Below are 24,695 nucleotides of genomic sequence, written 5' to 3'. Positions count from 1 at the left end.
CAAGCCTCTTCGAAACGATTCTTCAAACCGCTGTTGCCGCCTAAGACAATCTTGGTATTGGTCCTTTTTGACATCTTCTGGCACTTCAAGATGTATCCACGTGAAGTACTTGCATAGAGGAGGCGGTGACTGCATACAAAATTTTTGTTAGTGTTGACACACATTTGATAGTAACATTTTACTTCTCGAGCTTACCGGTGGTTGGTCATAGGCGTTAGTTGGAAGTGCACGATCATAAGCATAGTTCGGGCATACAAAATATCTCCGCCCTTCCGTCCATGATTTATTTCGGCCGGTGGATACCTTCACTTGCAAACATCTCCACACCAACATGGCGGGATGTTGGCATCTTTCTCCTTCACCTTGTCCAAAGATGCGTCCTCCCACTTGTTCGGCATGTCTTCTTGGTTAGCACACGGTGGCGTCGTCATGGAACCGGATGAAGTCATGCCTACAAAACCGATAATTCTTGGTTAACCCTAACCCCCACTTAACAATAACCACAATCCTAACCATAGCATAACCCTAACACCAACATCAAACACACATAACCCTAACCCTAGCATACTATGAAAGCCTAACCAACCCAAATTAGCAAAGAAACTTAACATCATTCAACAAATATTTGCAAATCCAAGCCAAAACTAGGGTTTCCCGAAAGTAGCAAGATTTGAGCAAATGTGACAATTCCTATGGATGAAAACGAGGGGAACGGAGGAGATTACCTTAAGGGAGGGTTTGGCTTCGAAATCCATGGTCAAATACTCCGGATCTGAGGAGGATTTGAGAGGGGGAGAGAGGAGGGCAGAGGGGAGGCACTGAGCTTCGGGTTTGTGTGGGGGTGGGGGTGTGTGGGGTGGGGATGGGTGGGAGAGGGTGAGTGCAGCAAATAGATGTCCAGCCGTGCAGCACCTAAGGCAGAGGCGCCACACACCACAGTGCAGCGCCTACCCTTTAGGCGCTGCACTACTGGACATCCAAGTCCAGAGAGCAACAGAAGCTTCCAGTATGTTTTCTGCCCAAAAAATTGCTAAGTGAGTGTGCAGCGCCCAGAGGTGAGGCGCTGCACATTACAGTGCAACGCCCCTGCCTTAGACGCTGCATACTTACTTAACAAATTTTTGGGTGCAAAAGCTACTGGAACGCTTCTGTTGCTCTCTGGACTGGGATGTCCAGCAGTGCAGCGCCTAAGGGCGAGGCGCTGCACTGTGGTGTGTGGCGCCTCTCCCTCAGGCGCTGCATGGCTGGACATCCCAGTCCAGAGAGCAACATAAGCGTTCCAGTAGTTTTTGCATCCAAAAATTTGCTAAGTCAGTATGCAGCGCCTAAGGGAGGGACGCTGCACTGTAATATGCAGCGCCTCGGCCTTAGGTGCTGCACTATCTGCTGTTTTCATATACAAAGTGATTTTTATGTTTTGTGATTCACATAGATGGCACATAATCATATCCAAATCACATGTAGTTGTCCAAAAACACAGAAATAAGACATAGCACATATAGTAGCCCAAATCACATACTCATACACACATAGCAATAGAGTTGTCCAATCACATAGTCATACACAAACATTTAGCCAAAAAGACATAGTCATTTACGTCTCATATCACATAGTAGCACACATTTTGGTTCATAGAAAAGGTCATGATCCTTGTCCCTTATTCTTCCTCTCTTCTTCTTCTTCTTCTTCTTCTTCTTCTTCTTCTTCTTCTTCTTCTTCTTCTTCTTCTTCTTCTTCTTCTTCTTCTTCTTCTTCTTCTTCTTCTTCTTCTCCCTCCTCCGACCACCAATGGAGCTCACCTTTCGCCTTCGTGTCCTCCACCCCCTTCATTGTTTCCATACCTATGAAAATGTCAATATAATAGTTAGTCACACAATGCAAAATGACAACACAAGCATTGAGCCAAAAGAACAAGATCATAGTAAGTCACATATGGCAATGGTCCATTGAGCCAAGTGAACATTCCTCCACCACGGCCGCCGCCATGGCCAAGATCACCACCACGGTCTCTACCACCACCACGGCCTAGACCACCACCACGGCCTCTACCGCCACCATGGCCTCTACCGCCACCATGGCCTAGACCACCACCACGGCCTCTGCCACCACCACGGCCAAGACCATCATCACGGCCTAGGCCTTCACCACGGCCTCTACCACCACCACCACAGCCTAGACCATCACCACGGCCTAGGCCTTCACCACGGCCAAGACCATCCCCACGGCCTAGGCCATCCCCACGGCCTAGGCCATCACCACGGCCTCTACCACCACCACGGCCTCTACCACCACCACGGCCTCTTTGTTGCCTAGTGTCTCGTTGGCTTGTTTGACTTGGTTGGCTACTCCTTGGTTGACTTGGTTGGCTATCATTTGCTTGGCTTGTGCTTGCATCATTATTTTTGATCTTTTTCTTGATTTGGGACAAGTTCTTGTGTTGTGTCCCCCATGACTGCAGTCCCCACAATGGGATTGCTCACGAGGCTCTTGGAATTGGCCGGTGCCGTATTCTCCACCGCCACCACGGCCCCATCCGTCCATGTCACCTCTAAGACGCTTTGTCTTATGTCTTCCCCGTCTAACGACCTTCAATTTCGGGTCCGGCCATAGTTGAACTCCATGATACTCCAGCCATTGTGATTGGTCCAAGTATGGATGAAACCGGGGAGCCCATGTATTCTTTACCGTCATGATTGAGAACTCGGACTCCCTCATGGTAAGAGGGTGATTGACGTCCACATTCCTAACACGGGCTGCATTTAACAAGTGCAAGCATGGGAGATGAAGCAACGATGGCCTCATGCAGCTGCAATCACACCGTGTTAGGGAGACCTTGAAAGCGCAGCCTCCGTGATGGTGGCCATCGTTTGTGGTTCCTCTAGGCTCTTTCACCTCATACTTCCACTCGTTGTCGTCGTATAGTACAGCTTCTTGGGAGTCTGCCTTTCGTGATTGAAAGTCCAACCATTCTTCAACCTTTGGTGGGAAATAGTACTTGTGCTTATCCTTGTTCTCACCAGCAATCTGCTTATCCGTATCCATTGAATACTTCAAAAAGTATCCATTCATCTTGTCAAATGTGTATTGAACTATTGCCATCACGGGTAATGCACGTACACCCTTGAGCACCTTATTGAAGCATTCTGCCATATTGCTTGTCATTTGACCGTACCTCCGGCCATCTTCATTGAAAGCACGTGCCCACATATTCCTTTCGACAATGTTCTTACTGAGAAATTCATGACCACCGGGGTCAAGTTTCTTGTGTCTGAGCAATGCATTGAACAATGTGGCAAACCACTTGTTGGTGAAAGCGAGACAACAATCTTGAAGATCATCGGCCAACTCCTTGATACCACATGCCCTATAGAAGTTTGCACAAAAGTGCCTCATGCACCATCGGTGGTGCAACTTTCTATGTCCGGGAATGTCAACCACCACCGCATTTAGAATTCCTGGATAGCGATCCGATATGACACAAATTTCCCTTTCAGCCGGTAATACCCTTGTTCTCAATTGACGCAAGAACCACTCCCAGTTATCATTGTTCTCCACCTCAACCAAAGCAAAAGCCAAAGGCAACACCCGGTTATTGGCATCACTTGCTATTGCAACCAATAAAGTGCCCTTGTATTGTCTGGTCAAGAACGTGCCATCAATGGCGATGACGGGCCGACAATGCTCAAAAGCCTCACGCATTGCTCAAAGGCCCAAAATGCACGGCCAAATACTCGGACGGTCCTCCCGTTGTGAATCAATGTTTGGTGCCCATGAGGCTCAACCACGTGAACCATGCCTGGGTTTGTGGTGGCCATATCTAACAACAACCTAGGGAGTCGGTTGTATGCTTCCTCCCAATTGCCATACAACATCTTGAATGCGGCTTGCTTTGCCTTCCATGCCTTGCCGTACTTCACCTTGTAATGAAAGATGGATTTCACAAGGTCAATGACACTCTTGATGCTCATTGTTGGAAGTGTGGATATTTGGTTGGAAAGCCTATACGATGAACTTGGACGTGAGTTGCCTGTGTTGTTGGTACACAAGCTTGCCATCCGCATTCTTGTGCCGGCACATGTGATTTGGTAGACAACTCACTATGCGCCAAGTGGGACCTCCTTTCCATGGCCTTGCACACACAATCCATGGACAACTTGGCACTTCACATTTGACCGTGTAACGCACATTGACGTCCGAGTTGGCCACTTTATGTGGATGATAATGTGTAACCGAGTAGTTGTCGAGCCACATCTTTAATTCCAAGAAGGATTGAAACTCACAACCGGGATATATCCCGTTCTTGCCGTCTTCCAAATCACGGTGAGAACTTGGCCTAGCTCCAAGAGATATGCATTTGCCACCATCCACAACGGCTTCATCCGCGAGACTAAGATCCTTGAACAATGGTGTCTTGTGATCCCGCCCGAATACCTTCTTGAATGCTTGGGCCTCCTTCGGTGTGAACCCCTCCTCATCAACTTCTTCATCGGGACCATCGTCATCCGAGTCCGATGCATATGCACGGGAAAAAGGGATGGATTGGTCCATTGTCTCTTGCACATGATATTGGTCGAGATCACCCACATTGTTGTCATGGAGATCAACTTCGTTGTCATCCTCCTCGTACTCATCATTCTCCTCTTCAAAACCTTCATTTTGGTTGTTTGGAGTCGGGCTCAATGTTGGCCAATCTTGTTGCCTGAAATGAGGTTCACTCATTTGATCTTGGTTCATGGGTGGTGGAGTGCTAGCAACCAACGGGGAGGGGTTCCGGTTCAAGTCCAAATTCAAAGTAGACTCAACCTTCTTGGAGGCAAATAACTCAAGAGCCTTGTCTAGAGATTCGGCAACCGTCTCCTTGTATGCAACCCAACGTTGCTCGGAGTTCACACGCATTGTCTTCCAACGTATGTGCATTCCAAAACCAACATTATGCCTTCCCTCGAACTCAACAACATCACTTGGGTCCATCCAATTCAAATCCTTCCTCACTTGGTCCAAGAGCTCCGCATAGCTTGGACTACTCTCAAACACCATGTCAAGCTCATCCGGGTCTGGCTCAACATTGCCTTTCAAAAAGGCCTCTTTATCCACATGATGAACATAAACACATGTTCTCCCCATCCCTACAATAATAAAAAACACACATATATCAAGTAAGTACTTAACAAAAATATTTGCACAAAATACATATGCCATAACATATATATGAATTAATAACCCTAACCCCCACTTAACAATAACCACAACCCTAACCATAGCATAACCCTAACACCAACATCAAACACACATAACCCTAACCCTAACATACTATGAAAGCCTAACCAACCCAAATTAGCAAAGAAACATAACATGATTCAATACAAATTTGCAAATCCAAGCCAAAACTAGGGTTTCCCCAAAGATTTGAGCAAATGTGACAATTCCTATGGATGAAAACGAGGGGATCGAAGGAGATTACCTTAAGGGAGGGGTTGGCTTCGAAATCCACGGTCAAATACTTCGGATTTGCAAGATTTGAGAAGGATTTGAGAGGGAGGAGAGGGGAAGAAAGGAGGGGCGCAAGGCTAAGGGTTTGTGTGGGGTGGGGGTGGGATGGGAGAGGGGGTGGGGCCAGCCTAAGTGGAACACAGCCTGTGCAGCGCTCAAGAGCTAGGCGCTGCACATTACAAGTGTGGCGCCTAAGCCTGAGGCGCTACAATGCTGTCTGTGGGGCCGCAACTGGACCAGGACTACCACGCTGACAGGAGGTGCGACGCCCAAGAGAGAGGCGCTGCATAGTAGTGTGTGGCGCCCAGCTGTCGGGCGCCACGCGAAAGGGTCAGCAGAGTGAAATTTTTTCGGAATAAGGTCAGCTTCTGATTTGATTTGGCCCTCAGGTCAAATATGTGATTTCTGCCTGGTGGCTCACCCCACCGGATGGTACTCTCTCCTATCTTCTCGAGGAAAATGACCGTGCTAGCCCTCCCAATGACGCCATCATGGGTGATCCCTAATAAACTCCTCGTTGTCCTCTAGGTACCCTCTGGTGTTAGACTAGGCACCACATGGAGAAGTCTGCACCGCTGATGGGTGCCCCCTTCTGCTTCTGTGTCATGCGCCTACACGAGGGCGGTGCCAAGACAGGCAGCAATAGTATGAGCTTGCTACTTTGTAAGATAGACGGTCTCCTCCTCTCTCTCTTTTTTTGGCATTTTTTCAGTGTACTGCATGGGGTAAATTGACTACTGAGTAGTAAGAGCAACTCCAACGGCCGACCCAAACGGACGGCGCTTTTGTCTGCTTTTTGTCCGTTTGGGTTGGCCCGGCGGATACAAACGTCCAGCGTTGTGTTTGGGTCGGCGCGAGCGCTCAACGCTGGCCCGACCCATTTCATCGGCGCGCCAAAAAAAGTATTGCAAGCATTTTGAAAATAAATACATGCATTTAATTAAACATAAAAGCCGGCCACGAAGGCCGGCGAAAGTCCACATTACATTAATTAAAATACTAAAAACTAGACGACGCGCTGCCTTAGGCGTCCTCGTCAGCGGCGGCGTCTGCGTCGGGATCGGTGAGGTCGATCAACGTCGGCGCAGGGCCGGCCCAGGGGAATGCCGTGTTCCAGACGACGGTGATGTCGGGCTTTGCCGCCGTTGCCTGCGCCGCCGCTGCCTGGGCCTGGCGCGCCTCCTCTTCGGCCTCGCGCTTGAGCATCTGCAGGCGCTGGCCCTCCCGGCGATCCTCGGCAAGCCGAACGCGGCGCCAGTGGTCGAGGTAGGCCGCCTCCTGCTTCTCCGTCGCCCCGAGCCAGATCGGCGGAGCGCTGACCCACTCGCGGACTACTCCGGTCCAGGAGTAGCGCTCGATGTAGGCCGGCTCCTCCGGCTCGGCTTTGGGCGGGGACGGCGGGGCCACCGGCGGCACGACGCAGTCGCCCGCCGCGGAGAGGGCCATGGCCTCCGCCATGGCAGCCTCGAAAGCCGCCTCGTCCGCCTCCCTCCACCGCTCCTCCTCCTCGCTTTCCTTGATGGCCGTCTGGTAGGCGGCCTCGGCCTCCTGGTCCTCATCGCGGACGATGAGCGCGGGCGGCGGCAGGCTGTGGACGACGCCGCAGACGCCGCGTCGCCTTGCCTCCTCGTGCTCGATGGCGAACCATCGAGCCCAGTTGAGCGAGTCGACGGCGAAGCGCGGGTCGGCGCGCTGCTCCTCGCTCAGCAACGCCCGCCGGCGCCGCACCTCCTCCGCATGGGCCCTGGCCGTTCGCGGCGCCGCCGGCACTGGGATCCTCTCCGGATCCAAATGCCAGTCGTGCGGCAGCGTCACGTCCGGGTACGGCAGAGGCACGCGGTGGTGCCAGTGCCACTCGGCCTGGTGCACCGGCACGTTGATGCGCTGCCTCTCCCGGGGAGCGCGCGCCGGTGCGGGGAGGGCGGGGAGGGAGGAGGAATGGCGGGCGGGGGCTTTGCCCTTGCGGCTGCTGCCGACGCTGGAGAAGAAACCCATGCTGGAGGTGGCTAGGGTTGTCGCCGGCGTGGGGGCAGGCGTGGCCAGATGGGGACGGGGGGCGAGTGGTAGTGGATGAGGACGGCCAAGCCGTACGCCCGGCTTAAAAAGAACGACCGCCGTCGCTGACGCGTGGGCCCAAGGTGAGTGGTCGTCATAAATTATGTTGACCATAGTAGTTGGACAGCCGCCAGGTGAGGACGCGGCGGACGGCTAGGAGACGCGCGGCGCGTCCGCTTCGCGTCCGCGCCGACGCATTCCAGGCGCAATTTTGGGCCGGAAATGGGTCGGCGCGGACGCCGGGCGGACACGATTTGAGTTTGGGTCGGCGCGTTGGGCCGCCACTTTTGTCCGCGCCGATCCAAACGGACGCGGGCGGACGAAATGGGTCGCCCCATTGGAGTTACTCTAAGTACTAATACAATATGTACATTGCAGATCTGATGCAGTTGGTGCAACATTGAACCATTCTTCTATATCTTGGCGCAGATCATGGCTGGAGGTAATCTGGTAATTTTGGCAGTGAAGTTCCAATTGAAGAAAGAACGGAGGAAACACAACAAGCTTAAGCCTGTTATAAAGTCAAAAACAATTGCCATAACAAACTCCCCGCCCAATCTCCCAACCATCCATGCATGATGCATAGTCACCGATCACCTAGAGAAATTATGTTGCTGAAATGGTCACATCTCAGTTTAGATGTATTGCCGTTCTGAAATTTTTCACGACCTTTGTATCTGAATTTAATTGATGGTCATGTGTGCATACATATTCAGAAAATGGTTACTATTTTATTTCTGTTAGATTCAGTGCATATGAAATAAAATAGTAATTTGTGAGGATACTACAATCAGAGAAAGACCACTAGCAGTTAAGAGGGAGTGATCCAAAGTGGTCATAATATCTCGGCCAAAACGATAAAGTTGTTAGTTGTGACCACAAAGTATGGCATTGTGTCATTGTCCAAAGGTAATTCTAATTTGTTGTGCCCTGGCTCAGTCGAGAACTGCAAATTATGTGAGGCATGCGAGTTATATGCTTGTATACTCTATACTTCAAACTATCATCATGTTCATTGCCAGTATTCTTGGTGAATCCCGTGTTTTCAGATAACAACAAGGTTTCTGAATATTTTGCGCTACACGGGCCTTAGAGGGAGGATGTGGCGACTTCAGAGCTAAGTGTCAGAGAGAAGCGGGTGAAGAGTTAGACAAAGGTTTTTCCCTGATCTACATGCAATGTATTTCTCTTCAGAAACAAAATTGCCAGCTCCTTGGCCATTAGCTTCTGAAATTAGACATCAGCTTTACTAATTCAATTGGCATGGTATGTATCAATTCTAATTGGTTTGCATATTGGGAGGATATAGATAGTAAAGAGCCTTTTTGTGTTAAATCACGGTTATTGTGTAAAGAACTCACTAAATTTTTACATGTCTATGTGCCCTGTTGCAACGCACGGGCAATTACCTAATAATATTTAAAAGTGTAAGTAAAAGTAAAAAAAAGAATAAAAAATGTGAAAAAACCAAGGCAGTGGTCTCTTGCACAGAGAGCCCCTTTTACGTTCGGTGTGGGCACGCATTACACAAAGTGCAGCAATAACCACGTAACATACGAGTGTTTTATGCAGGTTCGAGCTGCAGTGTTCGTAAAACCCTATTTCTGCTTTGGTACATTTATGAGTGTTTGACCCCTGCGTTTACAGAGAGCGCAATCTTGCCGGCAAAGTGCTCGGGAGGTGCTACTAAGCTACTGCAAATTGATAGCGTTTCGACCCCTTAATGGTTGCCTGGCCCTCGTTTCCTATATTAATATAAAAAGACCCAAAGTGACATATTCAATTAATCTTGGCCATCAAATCATGTCAATCCAATGATCTAGACTGCTTCAATGTCGAGCGCTCAACACGTTTAGCGTGCTGTTAATTTCATGCCAAAAATAATAATAATCACATAATAACACACAAATAATATCCTACTTACCGCATGCACATAATATACTTCCAAATTAACATGCATTGCACGTACACATTGACTAGTATAGAGCAAAGGGGTTACCACAGTGGCAAAATGATCATTACAGGGTGATAGTGGCTACAATGCTATCATACCAAACACCGATGGTGTAGGACAAACACATTTAATGTGATGTTAGGTGTCACGCTGTGATGGATGCTAGCAAGGGAGTTCCGCTCCACCTGTACCATCAGCCCAACTACCTTTTATTACTCCGACACGCCCTTGAATGGGTGTCAATAAAGTTGATCTTGCTTCAGCGAGTCGGAAGCATCTTTAGTGGGACCCAAGATATAGAAGCGCCCATGAACCCACCCCTTCTCCCGTTTTTCAAGCAAGAGAATACTCGGTGTTCCTACATGGGCTACCACTTGGTGCGGCCCATTAACATGTACAATTTCTTTTTTATAACTTAGAGAGCAACTAATCAACGAGTACTCCTTTGAGAGCCCTCGTAAGGGTCACTTTTTGTGGGCTGAGAGCATACCAATTGTCGTGCTCTCAGCTGCCGCCACGTGCCGCGCTATGGATGCTCCCTCTAGATTTTTATTTTTTATTTTTCTGTACGCGTTTTTGACTTTTAGATGATTTTTTCAGTTTTTTTTCTGCTTTCCAGTTTTCCCATATTTTTATCTTTTTTGGAAAAACAATTATGAAAAAAACTCGTTTTCAGTTTTTTCCTTCCGAGAGTGGCATAAATTTACTTCTCGTGGAGGCACGGATTTGCTTCCGTGGGAGGCACGGTCGTGCCTCTCGAGAAAGGAAAAAACACGTTTTTACCCTTCTGAGAGATGCACGGTCGTGACTCGAGAAAGAGGGAAAACGTGTTTTTTTTTCATTCTGCGAGAAGCACATATTTACTTTTCGTAGAGGCACAAATTTTCTTTGGCAAGAGCCACGGTCATGCCTCTCGGGAAAAAGAGAAAAAAATGTGTTTTCTTTATTTTCCTTCCGCGAGAGGCACAAATTTCTTTCTCATGGAGGTACGAATTTGCTTCCGTGGAGGCACGGTCGTGCCTGGACTGTGCCTCCCAGGAAAATAAAAAAGCATTTTTTCCTTCCGCGAGAGGCACATATTTACTTCTCATGGACGAACGATTTGCTTCTGCGAGAGGCATGGTCGTGCCTCTCGGGAAAGGGGAGAAATCACATTTTTTTTGCTTCCGCGAGAGGCACAAATTTACTTCCCGAGAAGGCATGAATTTGCTTCCCTGAGAGGCATGGTCATGCCTCTCAGGAAAGAGAAAAACCATAGTTTCTTTTTTCTTCTTCTGCGAGTGGAACAAATTTACTTATCGTGGAGCCACGAATTTGCTTATGTGAGAGGCACGGTCGTGCCTCTCGGGAAAGGAAAAAAATGTGTGTGTTTTTTTCTTTCCGCGAGAGGACAGATTTACTTCTCGTGGAGGCATGAATTTGATTCCGCGGGAGACACAGTGCCTCTTCGGAAAGGGAAAAATATGTGCTCCGAGTTCAGTTTTCTTCATGAAAAAAATGTTCGTCGAAACCTATCAACATGAGATCTAGTTTTTCAAGATCTCGACACGAGGAGTCCAACAATGAAAATGGTTCAAGATTTGGACGAACGTTTGAGAGATAATTTTTTTAAAATAAATGAAGCTACGAAAAATGGGAAAACTACCTGGTTGTCGCAACCTTGGGAGGTGGGAGTAACCTTTGCAAATAATGCTTGTTAATTAGTTATTTCGCTCAAAATGTATATATTTCACTACTTTTGCTTAAAATAATAATCTATTTCACTACTTTTGTATAATCTGTTTAATAATAAATCCATTACAAATAAATTTTAAATATATCATAATAATTGTCTATGTGTTTTAAAAAAATGTTGTATATGAAAAGATAAACTTATCGAAATAATGTCCAGGTCTCCTTCGAAAGAAATTTTAATAAATTGTAAGAAAACGTTTGTATATGAAGAGAAATCTTCATATATCTTGAAAGATATATTTATTTTGAAAAAGTATTCAAGTATTCTAGCAGAGATGTTCGTGTATTTCAAAAAACAAATCATATATTCGCCGAGCAAACACATATAAAAGAAACAAAAATTACAAAAAGAAAGAAACCATGAAAAGATTTGTTTAAAACTGACTTTTTTGTGTGCGGAGAAAGACTTGCTGTTATTGGGTGAATCCATGTGAGCGATTCCTCCACATGAGTCACAGTAAACGCGATATATACCTGTAGGAAATAACAAAGATCAATCAACCACCCTAAAATGAAAGCAAATATAACGATCAAACTTTCTCTAAATAAGATTCAGCTAGTGACATGCTAATAAAATTTATCCTTAGGAATCATATAAGGCGACGTGTCTCGTTTACTCATGGACAATGACCCAATATTGAATCTTTGTGCGCCTCCTGATTGTGCCCGGATTGTCACTATGTTGACCCAGTGCTCCTACATTGGATATCACTTTGCGCGCCCAATTAATGTGTACAGTTTTTCTTTTTTTATAACTCTAGAAAATTTATTTATTTCACTAATTTTATACATCCATGTACAAAAGAAATTTTGCATACTGCAAATAAATATTGAATATATCACAATAATTATCTGTGTATTTCCAAAAAATACTTTATATTTTTAAATAATTTTTAGTGACAAAATGTTAATGTGTTGCAAGAAAGAACGTCAACATATATCAAAATAGTGTTCATGTACTGCAAAAGAAATGTTAACAAATTATCAGAAAATGTTTCTATATAAAAATCTTCATATATCCTGAAAGATATTTATGTTTGAAAATAAATGTTCAAGTGTAAATGTTCATGTATTTCATAAAATTCCATGTACTCACCCAGAGAACATAGATAACAGAAATATAAATAAAAGTTAAAATAAAAAGAGAAAAACAGAAACCAACAAAATATTGTTTTTAAATAACCTTTTTTTTAGAAAGACCCACCATTATTGGGTCAGCCCATGTGAGGGGACCCACATGAACAACTCCTCCATATGACTCCAAATAAGCAAGATATATACTTAGTAGGAACTAAAGAAGATCAATCAACCACCCTAAATAAGAACAAAAATAACGATCAAACTTTCTATAAATAAGATCCAGCTAGTGACATGCTATAAAATTTAGTCTAAGGAATCATATAAGGTGACGTGTCTTATTTATTTGTGGACAATGACCCGATATTGAATCTTTGTGCCCTCCTGTTGTGCCCAGATTCTCACTATATAGTCCAAAACATCATAATGTCAAGTTCTTTAGATAAACTTGTTTACCTTCACAGGTTATAATCTTGTAGCATTCCCTGTATCCATGAAATATTTCACCCTTTAAAAGTCTTCAAATGTAAATAGATTGTCCAAAGTAGGCTAGGGAGTTCATGTTAAAAAGTCTTAGAGAGTTGAAGTTGGCTTCATAGGCAAGGGAAGTCGAACCAAGCACCATAATTCAGGGTTTAGGATTGTCTTTCTTCCAAAGACACAGTTAGACACCTGTGTGTTGATAAACTTCAAAAGTTCACTAGGTGAGAAAAGGTAAAAAAATAACCTAGGATGCTTGTTAAGCATGCATGCCTTGATCAGGACTGTTCTCCCACCATAGGGCAATAGTTTGCCCCCTTCATCCAGTTATGTATTTCACACATTTTATCTACTATAGGTTGGAGGTCTTCTCTTCTAAGCCTATCATGGTGCAAAGGCTCCTAGATATTTGTATGAGAACATCATACACATCTATTAACTAATCGTTTGAGGTGGTATACTCGTTCAGCTATCTGAATCATTCAGATGCTTATGCCTTATCATAGCAGCAGGGCCGGCAGCCCTGATAAGTCCAAAGAGCCAGATTGCATCTTCTGTGATGAGCATGATTGTCTGTCTCCTTGCAAAATTTCAACTCAGCAAACCAATGAAGATGCAATGTATATGTTAATATAAACCAACTCAATTATAGGCATGTGGTTTACTGGAGTGCTGGAGTAGCTAGCTACGTAGATTAATTATGCTAGAAAGTAGTAGTGAGCAAGTATGATGCTAACATCTCCGGAGGCCGACTTATATATGAGGGTTAACTGGCACCGTTGATGGTGAAGAAGAACCTGTAAATTAAGACGATGGAGACATGATATGGACATTCTTGTGTGAATGCCATATTTGACATGAATGTGTTGTGTAGCTAGCTAGCTCTTGGGTATCCGGTGTCCTCAAGAGGCCATTAAATTAATAAAGTTAACCCCATGAGCTGATCCATGGATGTTGGATCGTTAACTAGATTAGATGCGTGTCCAATTAACTGCCGTCACACGCACACGTAGGTTTGGAAGAAACAGGAAGCCATATATAGCTACCCCCCAAATTAATGAAAATGATGTGGATGTTATGTCGACTAGTGTACATAAGTTCACACTACTTGACACAAGATGCAATGGTTGTGTGCAACAATGGATGGAGTGTTCAGCATGTTTCTTTTTCAGAAACAGTTTGTTGGAAAGATTCGGTTGATCTATGCAAGCGTATCTCAGAGAAAGATAGACCAATGCATCCCCAAGGTCATCATGCCCATTCGGTCGCTGCAAAAGATAGTAGCTCAGGGCCAAGCTCGATCAGAGAGCTTGGCGGACACAGGGAGCCTAAGGCATGGCAGTTGCCCTTTCTTTTTCCCAACCAACCTCCAAGGAGCCCCAAGGGATGTCACGCGTCATCGCCAACATCATTGTTGGGTTTCAACTATTTACTTCATCATCCTCAGAAACACTCTTCATCTAGCTTCTTCTCCCTTGCTAGCGTGGCTGCATCTTGCTCACATATGACACCACGACTCACAGGCTAGGACTAACACACAGCCGTTTGCGTGCTTGATTTCCTCCAAGATAAAGGGTTCACATGCATGATTGAAGATTAAGAAATGTTTGTACCAAATTGAAATCTCATAAAAAAATTACTCCCACCATTCCAAAATTATTGTCGTGGTGACAAAAAGTCCATTTTTACTGCATATTTTCATAGGTAAAGATTTCAGCCTTTTATCTCTTTTTGATAAAGGGCACTTTTATTAACTCAAAATGTAGCATCAAGCATATACACAACATGATGAGTAAAAACACCCGGCCTCTGCATAACGAAGATGCACAAAGCCAATTCAGCCTTTTATCTAGGCCGGCAGAGGTAAATATTTGGCCGTACATGTCCTTGAAGGGGCGAAGTCATTTCGCCATAGTTGAATTGAACACTCAATCATGATTCAAATATATTACCTCCAAATTCAACTACATACACACGGACTTGCAATTTTTACCGCCAGGCGGAATTCACCTGTTTCTACCGAGGCAAATTTCAACGCAGACTCAAATCTAACTCAATTTTGCTACCAACTGAATTTCCTAAAATTCTGCTTGGGTTTTAAATTTACCCAAACTACTTGAAACCATGTGAACAGCATCCCACATAAATTCCGCCAAATCAAGGAGGCGAACCTGCCGCTTGATTCTCAGCTGCTGACAGCAGCAAGTGCCCAAGTGGGCACACAAAATATCAGGCCGTGCCCCGAACCGGCACCCAAGTCAATGAACGCTGGATCCACGCGTCGAGTCACGCGCTGATCCTTGGCCGATCCCATGGGATAACCACCCGTGCCGGGGCCCCCAAAAGGCACACACGCAGGAGATGCGGCGGCGAGGATCTAGTCTAAAATCCCTTAACAATCGGTTAATTAACTTTTTCCTCCCCCAGATTCAACGCTCTCCAAAGGTGGGGGCCAGATTAAGCCAAAACTGGAGTGATTAATCAACTATCTCACTCGGTTCCCTCCCTTGGTTGCTTTGTTAAACATGAATGATTCCGTGGGATGCAATTGCTTTTCTACGATGCCCAAAGGCCAGGTTGCTGGTTAACCTAGAGCTGTGAAACTGGCTAGAATCTTCAGGAATCGAGTAAGATCGGATCCCAATGTCAACTCTGCTCGCTCTTGCCCCCCCTGCGAGCTGCATGCGAGCGCGCCTCGGTTATAAATACCTCGCCGATCCCAGATCCAAAGCATCAACACCAGCGCCATTGCAAGCTCTCCATCTAGGAGAAGGAGCAGCCACCATTAGAGACGCACTTAGTTGCCAGTGCGACTAGGCTAGCAAGCTCGAGGAGGATGGAGGTGGAGTCGAGCTCGCATGGCGCCGGCGACGAGGCTGCGAGCAAGTTCTCGCTGCCGGTGGACTCGGAGCACAAGGCCAAGTCCTTCAGGCTCTTCTCCTTCGCCAACCCGCACATGCGCACCTTCCACCTCTCCTGGATCTCCTTCTTCACCTGCTTCGTCTCCACCTTCGCTGCGGCTCCGTTGGTGCCAATCATCCGCGACAACCTCAACCTCGCCAAGGCCGACATCGGCAACGCCGGGGTGGCGTCCGTGTCCGGCTCTATCTTCTCGAGGCTCGCCATGGGGGCCATCTGCGATCTCCTTGGCCCGCGCTATGGCTGCGCCTTCCTCGTCATGCTCGCGGCGCCCACCGTCTTCTGCATGTCCCTCATCGATGATGCGGCCGGCTACATCACCGTCCGCTTCCTCATCGGCTTCTCCCTCGCGACGTTTGTGTCGTGCCAGTACTGGATGAGCACCATGTTCAACAGCAAGATCATCGGCACTGTCAACGGCCTCGCGGCTGGCTGGGGCAACATGGGTGGCGGTGCCACTCAGCTCATCATGCCACTCGTCTTCCACGCCATCCAAAAGTGTGGTGCCACGCCCTTCGTAGCATGGCGTATTGCCTACTTTGTGCCTGGAATGATGCACATCGTGATGGGCTTGATGGTGCTCACCATGGGGCAAGATCTTCCTGATGGAAACCTTGCCAGCCTCCAGAAGAAGGGGGACGTGGCCAAGGACAAGTTCTCCAAGGTCCTTTGGGGCGCCGTCACCAACTACCGGACATGGATCTTCGTCCTCCTTTACGGATACTGCATGGGTGTTGAGCTCACCACCGACAACGTCATTGCCGAGTACTACTTCGACCACTTCCACCTTGACCTCCGGACTTCCGGCACCATCGCCGCATGCTTCGGCATGGCAAACCTCGTCGCTAGGCCCATGGGTGGCTACCTCTCCGACCTCGGCGCCCGCTACTTCGGCATGCGTGCCCGCCTTTGGAACATATGGATCCTGCAGACCGCCGGTGGCGCTTTCTGTCTCTGGCTGGGCCGTGCGAAAGCCCTCCCTGAATCAGTCACCGCCATGGTCCTCTTCTCCGTCTGCGCCCAGGCAGCATGCGGCGCAGTCTTCGGTGTCATCCCCTTCGTCTCCCGCCGCTCCCTCGGCATCATTTCAGGCATGAGCGGAGCCGGTGGCAACTTTGGCGCCGGGCTGACACAATTGCTGTTCTTCACGTCGTCGAAGTACGGCACCGGCAGGGGGCTCGAGTACATGGGTATCATGATCATGGCCTGCACGCTCCCTGTGGCGCTCGTGCACTTCCCACAGTGGGGATCCATGCTCTTGCCGCCCAACGCCAACGCCACCGAGGAGGACTTCTACGCGGCCGAGTGGTCGGAGGAGGAGAAGAAGAAGGGTCTCCATATCCCTGGCCAAAAGTTCGCCGAGAATTCCCGCTCAGAGCGTGGCAGGCGCAACGTCATCCTTGCCACGGCCGCCACACCCCCCAACAACACTCCCGAGCACGCATAAGACTTGAGCCTCTCTTTACCTGTGTACACGTACAGTGCGCGCATCATATACACGTCGTGTATATACGCCTGAAATCCGCAAGCAGTATGTTTTTTGAATGTATTCCCTTTCCGTAAGTATATATGGTAGTGAATTTTCTGTGTACGCGCGGGAAATGCGTGGATGCATGTGCGTGTGCACTGCATGCGAGCGAGGGTGTTTATGTACGTGTCCACTTGGGACGTCGGTCCCAAAGTTAAATGAACAGTTTGAATCTGTTTTGCCATTGTACTTGTGTACTTCCGGTTCTTCATCTACCGACATATGTGTAAGCAATTGGTGAGTATAAAGACCTTTGAGTGAAATGGAAATAAAGTGCTATTTTTTTTGTTCCAAGTGTTCATGTATGCTTGCTATTTTAGCATACAATAAATGGATCTTAAAAAGAAACTAGTCAAGAACATGTCCATGACAGTAGTAAAGACGTCGACGAAATGATTTAGTACATACTAGTGAACTGTAAAATGTTTGGTTGCACGTACTGCGGGATATAAATTAATGATGCAATTAACTCAATGCATACTTAAGGTGGATGTCTCACTGTAAGACTATTCATGTACTTGTGCATCTTCAAAATTTCTCGAAAAGTTTGAAGACATGCAAAACTTTGTTCAAATATACCTTGCAGAAAAATCAACTTATCTAGTAAATAGTGTTATTGCAACTAGTTGTCTTGTTTGTACATGACAAATTTAACCATCGTTTTGCAAGATAACTATATTTTTGTCCCTCGACTTATAGTGTAGTGTATCTTTTGTTCCTCAACCATTTTTCGTCACCGTGAACTACCAATACTGTCTGATCCATGATCCAGGCTTTTCTTCATCGGCGGCGGCTGCTGTTTTGGTACGCTGGTCATATGGGGCCTTAGCACGGCAACTTCTTGACTGTCTACTACAACAATGTTTGCCCGACTTCGATGAGGGAGGGGCGATGACAGCGGCGTGCCTTCGGCTCGCTTCAGTGCTTGTAGTTGTCGCTAGGTGGTCTATGGACCTGGATGTAGTTCTTACTTCTGGTGTTTTTTGTACTACTTTGACAGTTGATGAATAGATCGAAAGTTTTCTCGCAAAAATAAAACTATCAATACTATTTTTTTTGACAATGGCCAGAGTACTTGGCATGTTTTAGGTGGTATATCGACCACATATGACAACCACCTGACACCTCAAATATAATTGATTCTCGGAGATCCTTAACTCTGAAAATTCTGAAAAAAAATCCTAGGTGATCCTACGGTCGGTACCAATTGCCAAGTTACCCTTGAAAAGGCACCTTCTGAAAAAATCCAGCAAAGGGGCGCAATGAGAGCTGGGTGCACGCATTGAGGCGCCCTTCTGTATGCCATCTGGTTCATTATAAAATTCTGCTTATGTGTCTTTTAAGTTTAAAATACCTGACATTTGTAATTCATGAAAGTGAAATTATATAGATGTCAGAATTTTGTTTATTTTGCTGGTTTTTTCAAAAACTTTGAGATTTCTAATTTTCCATTAAAATTGGTGCTAAAAGAAAGTTACCAAAACGTGAAGTTTGACAAAGTTTGACTTACCAAAACGGAAAATGCACCTGGTCCAAAAATTGACCTTCCCTAACGGGTGACCACTATTCCTTGCTATAGGGGTTATGTTTGGTGAAGCTAGCAAATACAATGTCGGCCACATGTACGTGCTGGAAATATCAGCCTTATCTTGCCCGGAGATACAATCGTACATGCAACGTACATCCAAAAATAAAGTTGGCTAATTATAGCTGTGCTTGACGATTGGCTGCATGTATCCATTGATGCAGAGGCCGGGGGTGATCCTCCTTTTTAAAAAAAGTTGTGCTTGACGTACGTGGATTAAATAGAATGTTCCATGCATGATTGGCAAGCTAGTTGGCGTTTGACATTGGCGACAGATATACATTTCTCTGCAGATCAGATCATATTCACGTAAAGGCCAGCTCTGTCAGAGCTTATCATCTTATCCTGTCGGTTCATGTGCATATCCGACCAACGTTTACAAATATATTGCTGCGTGGCCAAAGTCCATGAACATTATCCTCCGGTGACTAAGGCTCCCTATGGCCGAAGTCCATGGAGCTAACATATAATCTCTGTGTACGTATATGATCATGACGACGTGAATACAACTCACCATAGTAAAATTGTATGAATTTTTGAAGATATACGAAACAGTGGAAAGTATCTCACAATACGTGATGCAAATGATATCCCATACATGAAGAAAGTCCTATTGATTATACACACATTTAAATCAAACAATCCGCATAGATTTTTTTTTAACAAATATTGCAATACTCTAAATTCCTATGAAAATTCTGTGCTCAAACAGGCCCTTAAACTTTCTAATTGATACTTGACTAAACATTTTGTTCTTTCTTGAGAAAGTTGACTCTGGGCTGGATCATATATATGTATGCACTCAAAATTTTCTGTTCTGGACTAGAGTGGAAAAATTAGGGTCAAGTGAATAAATACCAACAATCAATTTCTTGGGAAATAATAAACTCTAGTTTCATGTAGTGACTCAGCATCATGTGAGTCAGCATCATCCATTGCAGTTAGTCAACAACTACAAAATATAGTTAAGTACTACCACTACAACAAAGTGTCAACTACAAGAACCATTCAAAGAAACATTTTGGCTTTCTAGACAGCAAGGATACGCGTGTGGTAGATACCCCAAAGTTCATGGAAGTGTCATCATTAAACAAATAAAAGGTACAACTCAGGTACTTGCTGGAGCTGACGAATCCACGGCAAATGGCTTATCACCACCTACAAACGACATTTCCATATTAAAATGAGAAAGGTATATAATCAGATGAAAAGTGGAGTTGGAGTCTTGGACATTGCCTGATCCAATGTCAACTTAGAGAGTGCAATCGATAGATAAGATATGGAAGCTCCTGTGTGAACTTATTTGGCATTGCAACCTTCTTTTGGATAACTAAACTGTCACCACTTTTAGTTAATTAGAATATGAAAGAGACACGAAACCAAAGCTAGGGTGGAAACTAAGCTTAAATTATTTGGCAAAGTCAAAAGAAGTTTGAGGTATGCATGAACTTATAGTTGTGATCAGAGCTGAGCAAGCGAGAGCGACCTTGGTAGATAAACACATGGCGGCGCCGTGTCAAATTTGCCCAATCGCTCAGTCTGACATGATTTTGAGTCCTGAATGGTTAGTATGCCACAGAAACCAAATATGGTAAAAAAGTTACACTTTGTCGCATATACCTATTACAAATGGAACTTACGTACTCTAGGTATAAGCATCAATATGCTCTCTTTACATGATTTTGCTACCAGTTTTGCTTATAACTCCACACCTTATGTTATAAATATTGCATTAAAAATCAAGACCGGTGACTACATTTTTTGAATATTGGGTGTCTTCTAGGACCCCAATAATTGAATGGGAAAATGGATGAACAAAGTGTAGTTTGGATATAGGTGCAAAAATTTCGGTTACCAAAAAAGCTTGTCCAAACCATTGAAAAGTATATAAGGTCAAATTGGAACTTCCATTGTAATAATGGTAGTTGAAATTCAATTAGAAGTCCATGGAAGGCTGGACCCTAGTTGAAGTTTTGAATCTCATTTATAAAGGTTATTTCAAGCCTCGTCAACATGTTCCGTACTTCCGCCATGCCCTCTCAATCAGAATACCTAAACTCTTTCAAAATTTAATTAGCTAGTTGCTAATTTGAAATTTCTAGTCATTAGTATACTACTCCCTCCGTCCCATAATATAGGATGTTTTTTGACACTAGTGTAGTGTCAAAAAACGTCTTACATTATGAGACGGAGGGAGTACTATTTATTTGGAATGTGGGTGAGAGTGGAAGTCTTGTTCCCCAATGAAACAACTACTCCCTCTGTCCCAAAATAAGTGTCTTGACTTTAGTTCAACTAAGTTGAGACACTTATTTTGGGACGGAGGGAGTATTAGCTTGCAGGAGATGTGGAATTATTTGGTGGGCTTGGAGCCTCAAAAGAAAAATTGAAATGTGAAACCTCAAATTTGAATGAAGTATTTTGTTTTTCTAAGGTAGGTGCTAACCTAGGTTCACGATTTAGGTATACTATTGGCACCTCAATTAAGAAATTAATAACTCATGTATGGAGAAAACTAACTGAGTGCCACTGCCATTTTTGCAGATTATGTATCTAAACTTGCCAGGAGAGGAATCGGAGGTACACAAGACACATAATCTCAAAGTTGTTGTAAATTCAGACCACAGGTACAGGTACCTCGCATGCGTGCATGCACACACCAAAACATTTCGTGCGTAAGAAACGCATTACACATGCCTACACTAGAAATCTAAATTCGTACGCCTTATTACAGCCGATGTTGCAGGCGTATATATGCGATGTGTATATTTGCATGCACTGTAGTTTAGTACTTGTACATAGTATATGAAAAACAATCCAATCTTATACATGCTGGGGCGTATTGTTGGGTGGCGTGGCGGACGTGGCAAGGATGACGTTGCGCCTGCCACGCTCCGAGCGTGAGTTCTCAGCAAACTTTTGGCCGGCAATATGGAGACCCTTGTTCTTCTCATCCTGCGACCACTCGGAGGCATAGTACTCCTCCTCTGTGGCGTTGGCGCTGGCCGGGAAGAACATCGAGCCCCACTGTGGGAAGTGCACAAGAGCGACAGGCAGCGTGCATGCCATGATCATGATGCCCATGTACTCCAGACCCCTTCCAGTGGAGTATTGTGATGAAGTAAAGAAGAGAAGCTGCGTGAGCCCCGCACCCACGTTTCCACCAGCACCTGTCAGCCCGGAGATGATGCCAAGGGAACGTCTAGAAACAAAGGGTGCGACGCCAAATACAGCACCACACGCGGCTTGGGCACAGATGGAGAAGAGCACCATGGCAGTCACTGAGGCAGGGAGGGCTGATGCACGACCGAGCCAGATGCAGAAAGCGCCGCCGGCGGTTTGGAGGATCCAGATGTTCCAAAGGCGAGCGCGCATGCCGAAGTACCGGGCACCAAGGTCGGAGAGGTAGCCACCCATAGGACGCGCGACAATGTTTGCCATGCCGAAACAAGCGGCGATGGTGCCTGCAGCGCGGAGGTCTAGGTGGAAGTGGTCGTAGTAGTACTCGGCGATGACATTGTCGGTGGTGAGCTCGACACCCATGCAGTAGCCGTAGAGGAGGACGAAGATCCATGTCCGGTAGTTGGTGACAGCGCCCCAAAGGACCTTGGAGAACTTGTCCTTGGCCATGTCTCCCTTCTTCTGGAGGCTTGCAAGGTTCCCGTCAGGGAGATCTTGCCCCATGGTGAGCACTAGCAAGCCCATCACGATGTGCATCATTCCCGGCACAAAGTAGGCAATACGCCATGCTACAAATGGCGTGGCACCACACTTCTGGATTGCGTGGAAGACAAGCGGCATGATGAGCTGTGTGGCACCGCCACCCATGTTGCCCCAGCCTGCAGCCAGGCCATTGACAGTGCCAATGATCTTGCTATTGAACATGGTGCTCATCCAGTACTGGCACGACACGAAGGTGGCGAGTGAGAAGCCAATGAGGAAGCGGACGGCGATATACCCCGAGGCATCATCGATGACGGACATGCAGAAGACGGTGGGCGCCGAGAGCATGACCAGGAAGGCGCAACCGTACCGCGGTCCAAGGAGATCGCAGATAGCGCCCATGGCCAGCCTGGAGAAGATGGACCCGGACACAGACGCGACACCGGCATTGCCGATGTCTGCCTTGGCAAGGTTGAGGTTGTCGCGGATGATGGGCACCAGCGGCGCCGCGGCGAAGGTGGAGACGAAGCAGGTGAAGAAGGATATCCACGAGAGGTGGAAGGTGCGCATGTGAGGGTTGGCGAAGGAGAAGAGCCGGAAGGACTTGGCCTTGTGCTCGGAGTCCACCGGCAGCGTGAACTTGCTCGCGGCGGAGGAGTCGGCATGAGAGCCGGCCTGCACCTCCATCTTTCTTGAGCTAGCCTAGTTGCACTCACAACTAAGAGCGGCTAATGGTGGTGGTTGCTGCTATTGAGCTTGGCCTGGAATGTAATGGCGATGGGGTTTGTGCTTTTGATCTTGCATCAGCGAGGTATTTATAGGCAGATGCGCGTGCATACATTTGCATTTGCAGGCAGCAGAGAGTTGACATTGGGATGATTGAACGTCTCTCAACTCTCATCTCTTAACCGGCTGTAAGTGCAATTAGCATTGTCTAACAAGGAAAGAATGCGTATTATTGCACCTGACGGAATCATGGGATTAAACAAGGGACATACAGCAGGGTCGAGAGAGGTAGGAAAATGAGCAGGACAGCTAAGTAATCTCGTCGCCGCGCGCATCTCGGCGCCCTCACCCCGTGGGATGGACCAAGGATCAGAATATGCACGGTACGTCACAGGATGCGTGTCCAGAATCGCATTTCTACACGAAGAAAACTATTAGGACTACCGCGCATTTCACTCCGGCCTCTGTGTCTGAAGAAAACACATACGATCATGATGTGACAAACATGTGTCTAACAAGTATAACAACATAAAATGTGTACAAAGGTTACTTAGCGGTACAAGGAACCTTCATGCATATGAATTGCTGCCTTCTAATAGTACGTCATGAAACGTCCAAATGTTTGGCTAACAACATAAAATGTGTAAAAAGTTGACAGTTTGCGTTGAGGGAGCCAAGTAGGACTAGTGTAGAATCTTCAAAGCCTAGGCCAACAGGTTGTTATTAGTTTGTTACTGAAATGGGAGCATGGCTGCAACGGTTTCAGTTTGTTCCTTGCAACTTTTGCAGCGATCCAACGGCCAGCCAGCCATGACTATCGGCGAGGCAACAATGGCGTACGCGCATCACACGCACATACACATAGTCGATGAGCTGACTTTGCAAGCTGGCCATTCCGGCCTGGAAAGCATATGTCAAACCTGACTCGACAGTGACAGCATGCAAGGGGAGTAGGGGACAGGTAATGACCTCGTGTATCTTTAGTTAATTCTTACCTTGGCAGACTAATTCACACTGACGTGCGATGCTAATCAGTTTCAGGCAACTCAAAAACAAGTGTTGCGCCGGCAATCCTGCGCACGCTGATTACAAATTAGTCTCGAGATGCGGCAGAAACGAGCCATTTCACTCTTGGTATATCCCGGGGCGATCTACTGGGTGTGTAGGGGCGTCTACTCATGGTTTTTGGGAAAAACCCTTAATCTAGTTTCTGGTTACTAGATCAAACAACATCAATGCACATACATCATGATGTTGTTGAGGGTGTAGTTTCTTCGATGATGCTGGAGATCAAGCCTTTTGTTTATGTGCGTCCTCTTCGTTTTGAATGTGATGTTTTGAGAGATAGTGATATCCTCTCCAAGGAGAATCCCTTGGTTTACCGTTCATTGATTAGCTTTAGTTTATCCTTGTCTGCTTTGTATTGTTTTGGCTTATTTGCACATCACTATCAAAGTTATATGTATGGATCGATGCACATATGG

General features: G+C 46.3%; 2 protein-coding genes across 2 annotated transcripts; one reads left to right on the top strand and one right to left on the bottom strand.

Moving 5' to 3' along the window:
* The first annotated feature begins 15,545 nt into the window (after positions 1-15,545).
* On the top strand, positions 15,546-17,501 carry LOC119314835 (high-affinity nitrate transporter 2.1-like). The gene has a single exon (XM_037589518.1). It carries the CDS (start codon positions 15,627-15,629, stop codon positions 17,154-17,156), a length of 1,530 nt encoding a protein of 509 aa, XP_037445415.1. The 5' UTR covers positions 15,546-15,626; the 3' UTR covers positions 17,157-17,501.
* Positions 17,502-21,425: 3,924 nt separating this feature from the next.
* LOC119314648 (high-affinity nitrate transporter 2.1-like) lies at positions 21,426-23,255 on the bottom strand. Its single transcript, XM_037589359.1, has one exon. It carries the CDS (start codon positions 23,170-23,172, stop codon positions 21,646-21,648), a length of 1,527 nt encoding a protein of 508 aa, XP_037445256.1. The 5' UTR covers positions 23,173-23,255; the 3' UTR covers positions 21,426-21,645.
* Positions 23,256-24,695: the final 1,440 nt, after the last annotated feature.

This window comes from Triticum dicoccoides, chromosome 6A (assembly GCF_002162155.2).
Source record: "Triticum dicoccoides isolate Atlit2015 ecotype Zavitan chromosome 6A, WEW_v2.0, whole genome shotgun sequence".
NCBI lineage: Eukaryota > Viridiplantae > Streptophyta > Magnoliopsida > Poales > Poaceae > Triticum > Triticum dicoccoides.
Note: the sequence above shows the minus strand (reverse complement) of the source record. Positions and strands in the feature narration are given on the sequence as shown.

Coding starts and splice junctions, on each gene's coding strand:
- LOC119314835 (XM_037589518.1), top strand. CDS start 15,627: ATGGAGGTGGAGTCGAGCTCGCATGGCGCCGGCGACGAGGCTGCGAGC.
- LOC119314648 (XM_037589359.1), bottom strand. CDS start 23,172: ATGGAGGTGCAGGCCGGCTCTCATGCCGACTCCTCCGCCGCGAGCAAG.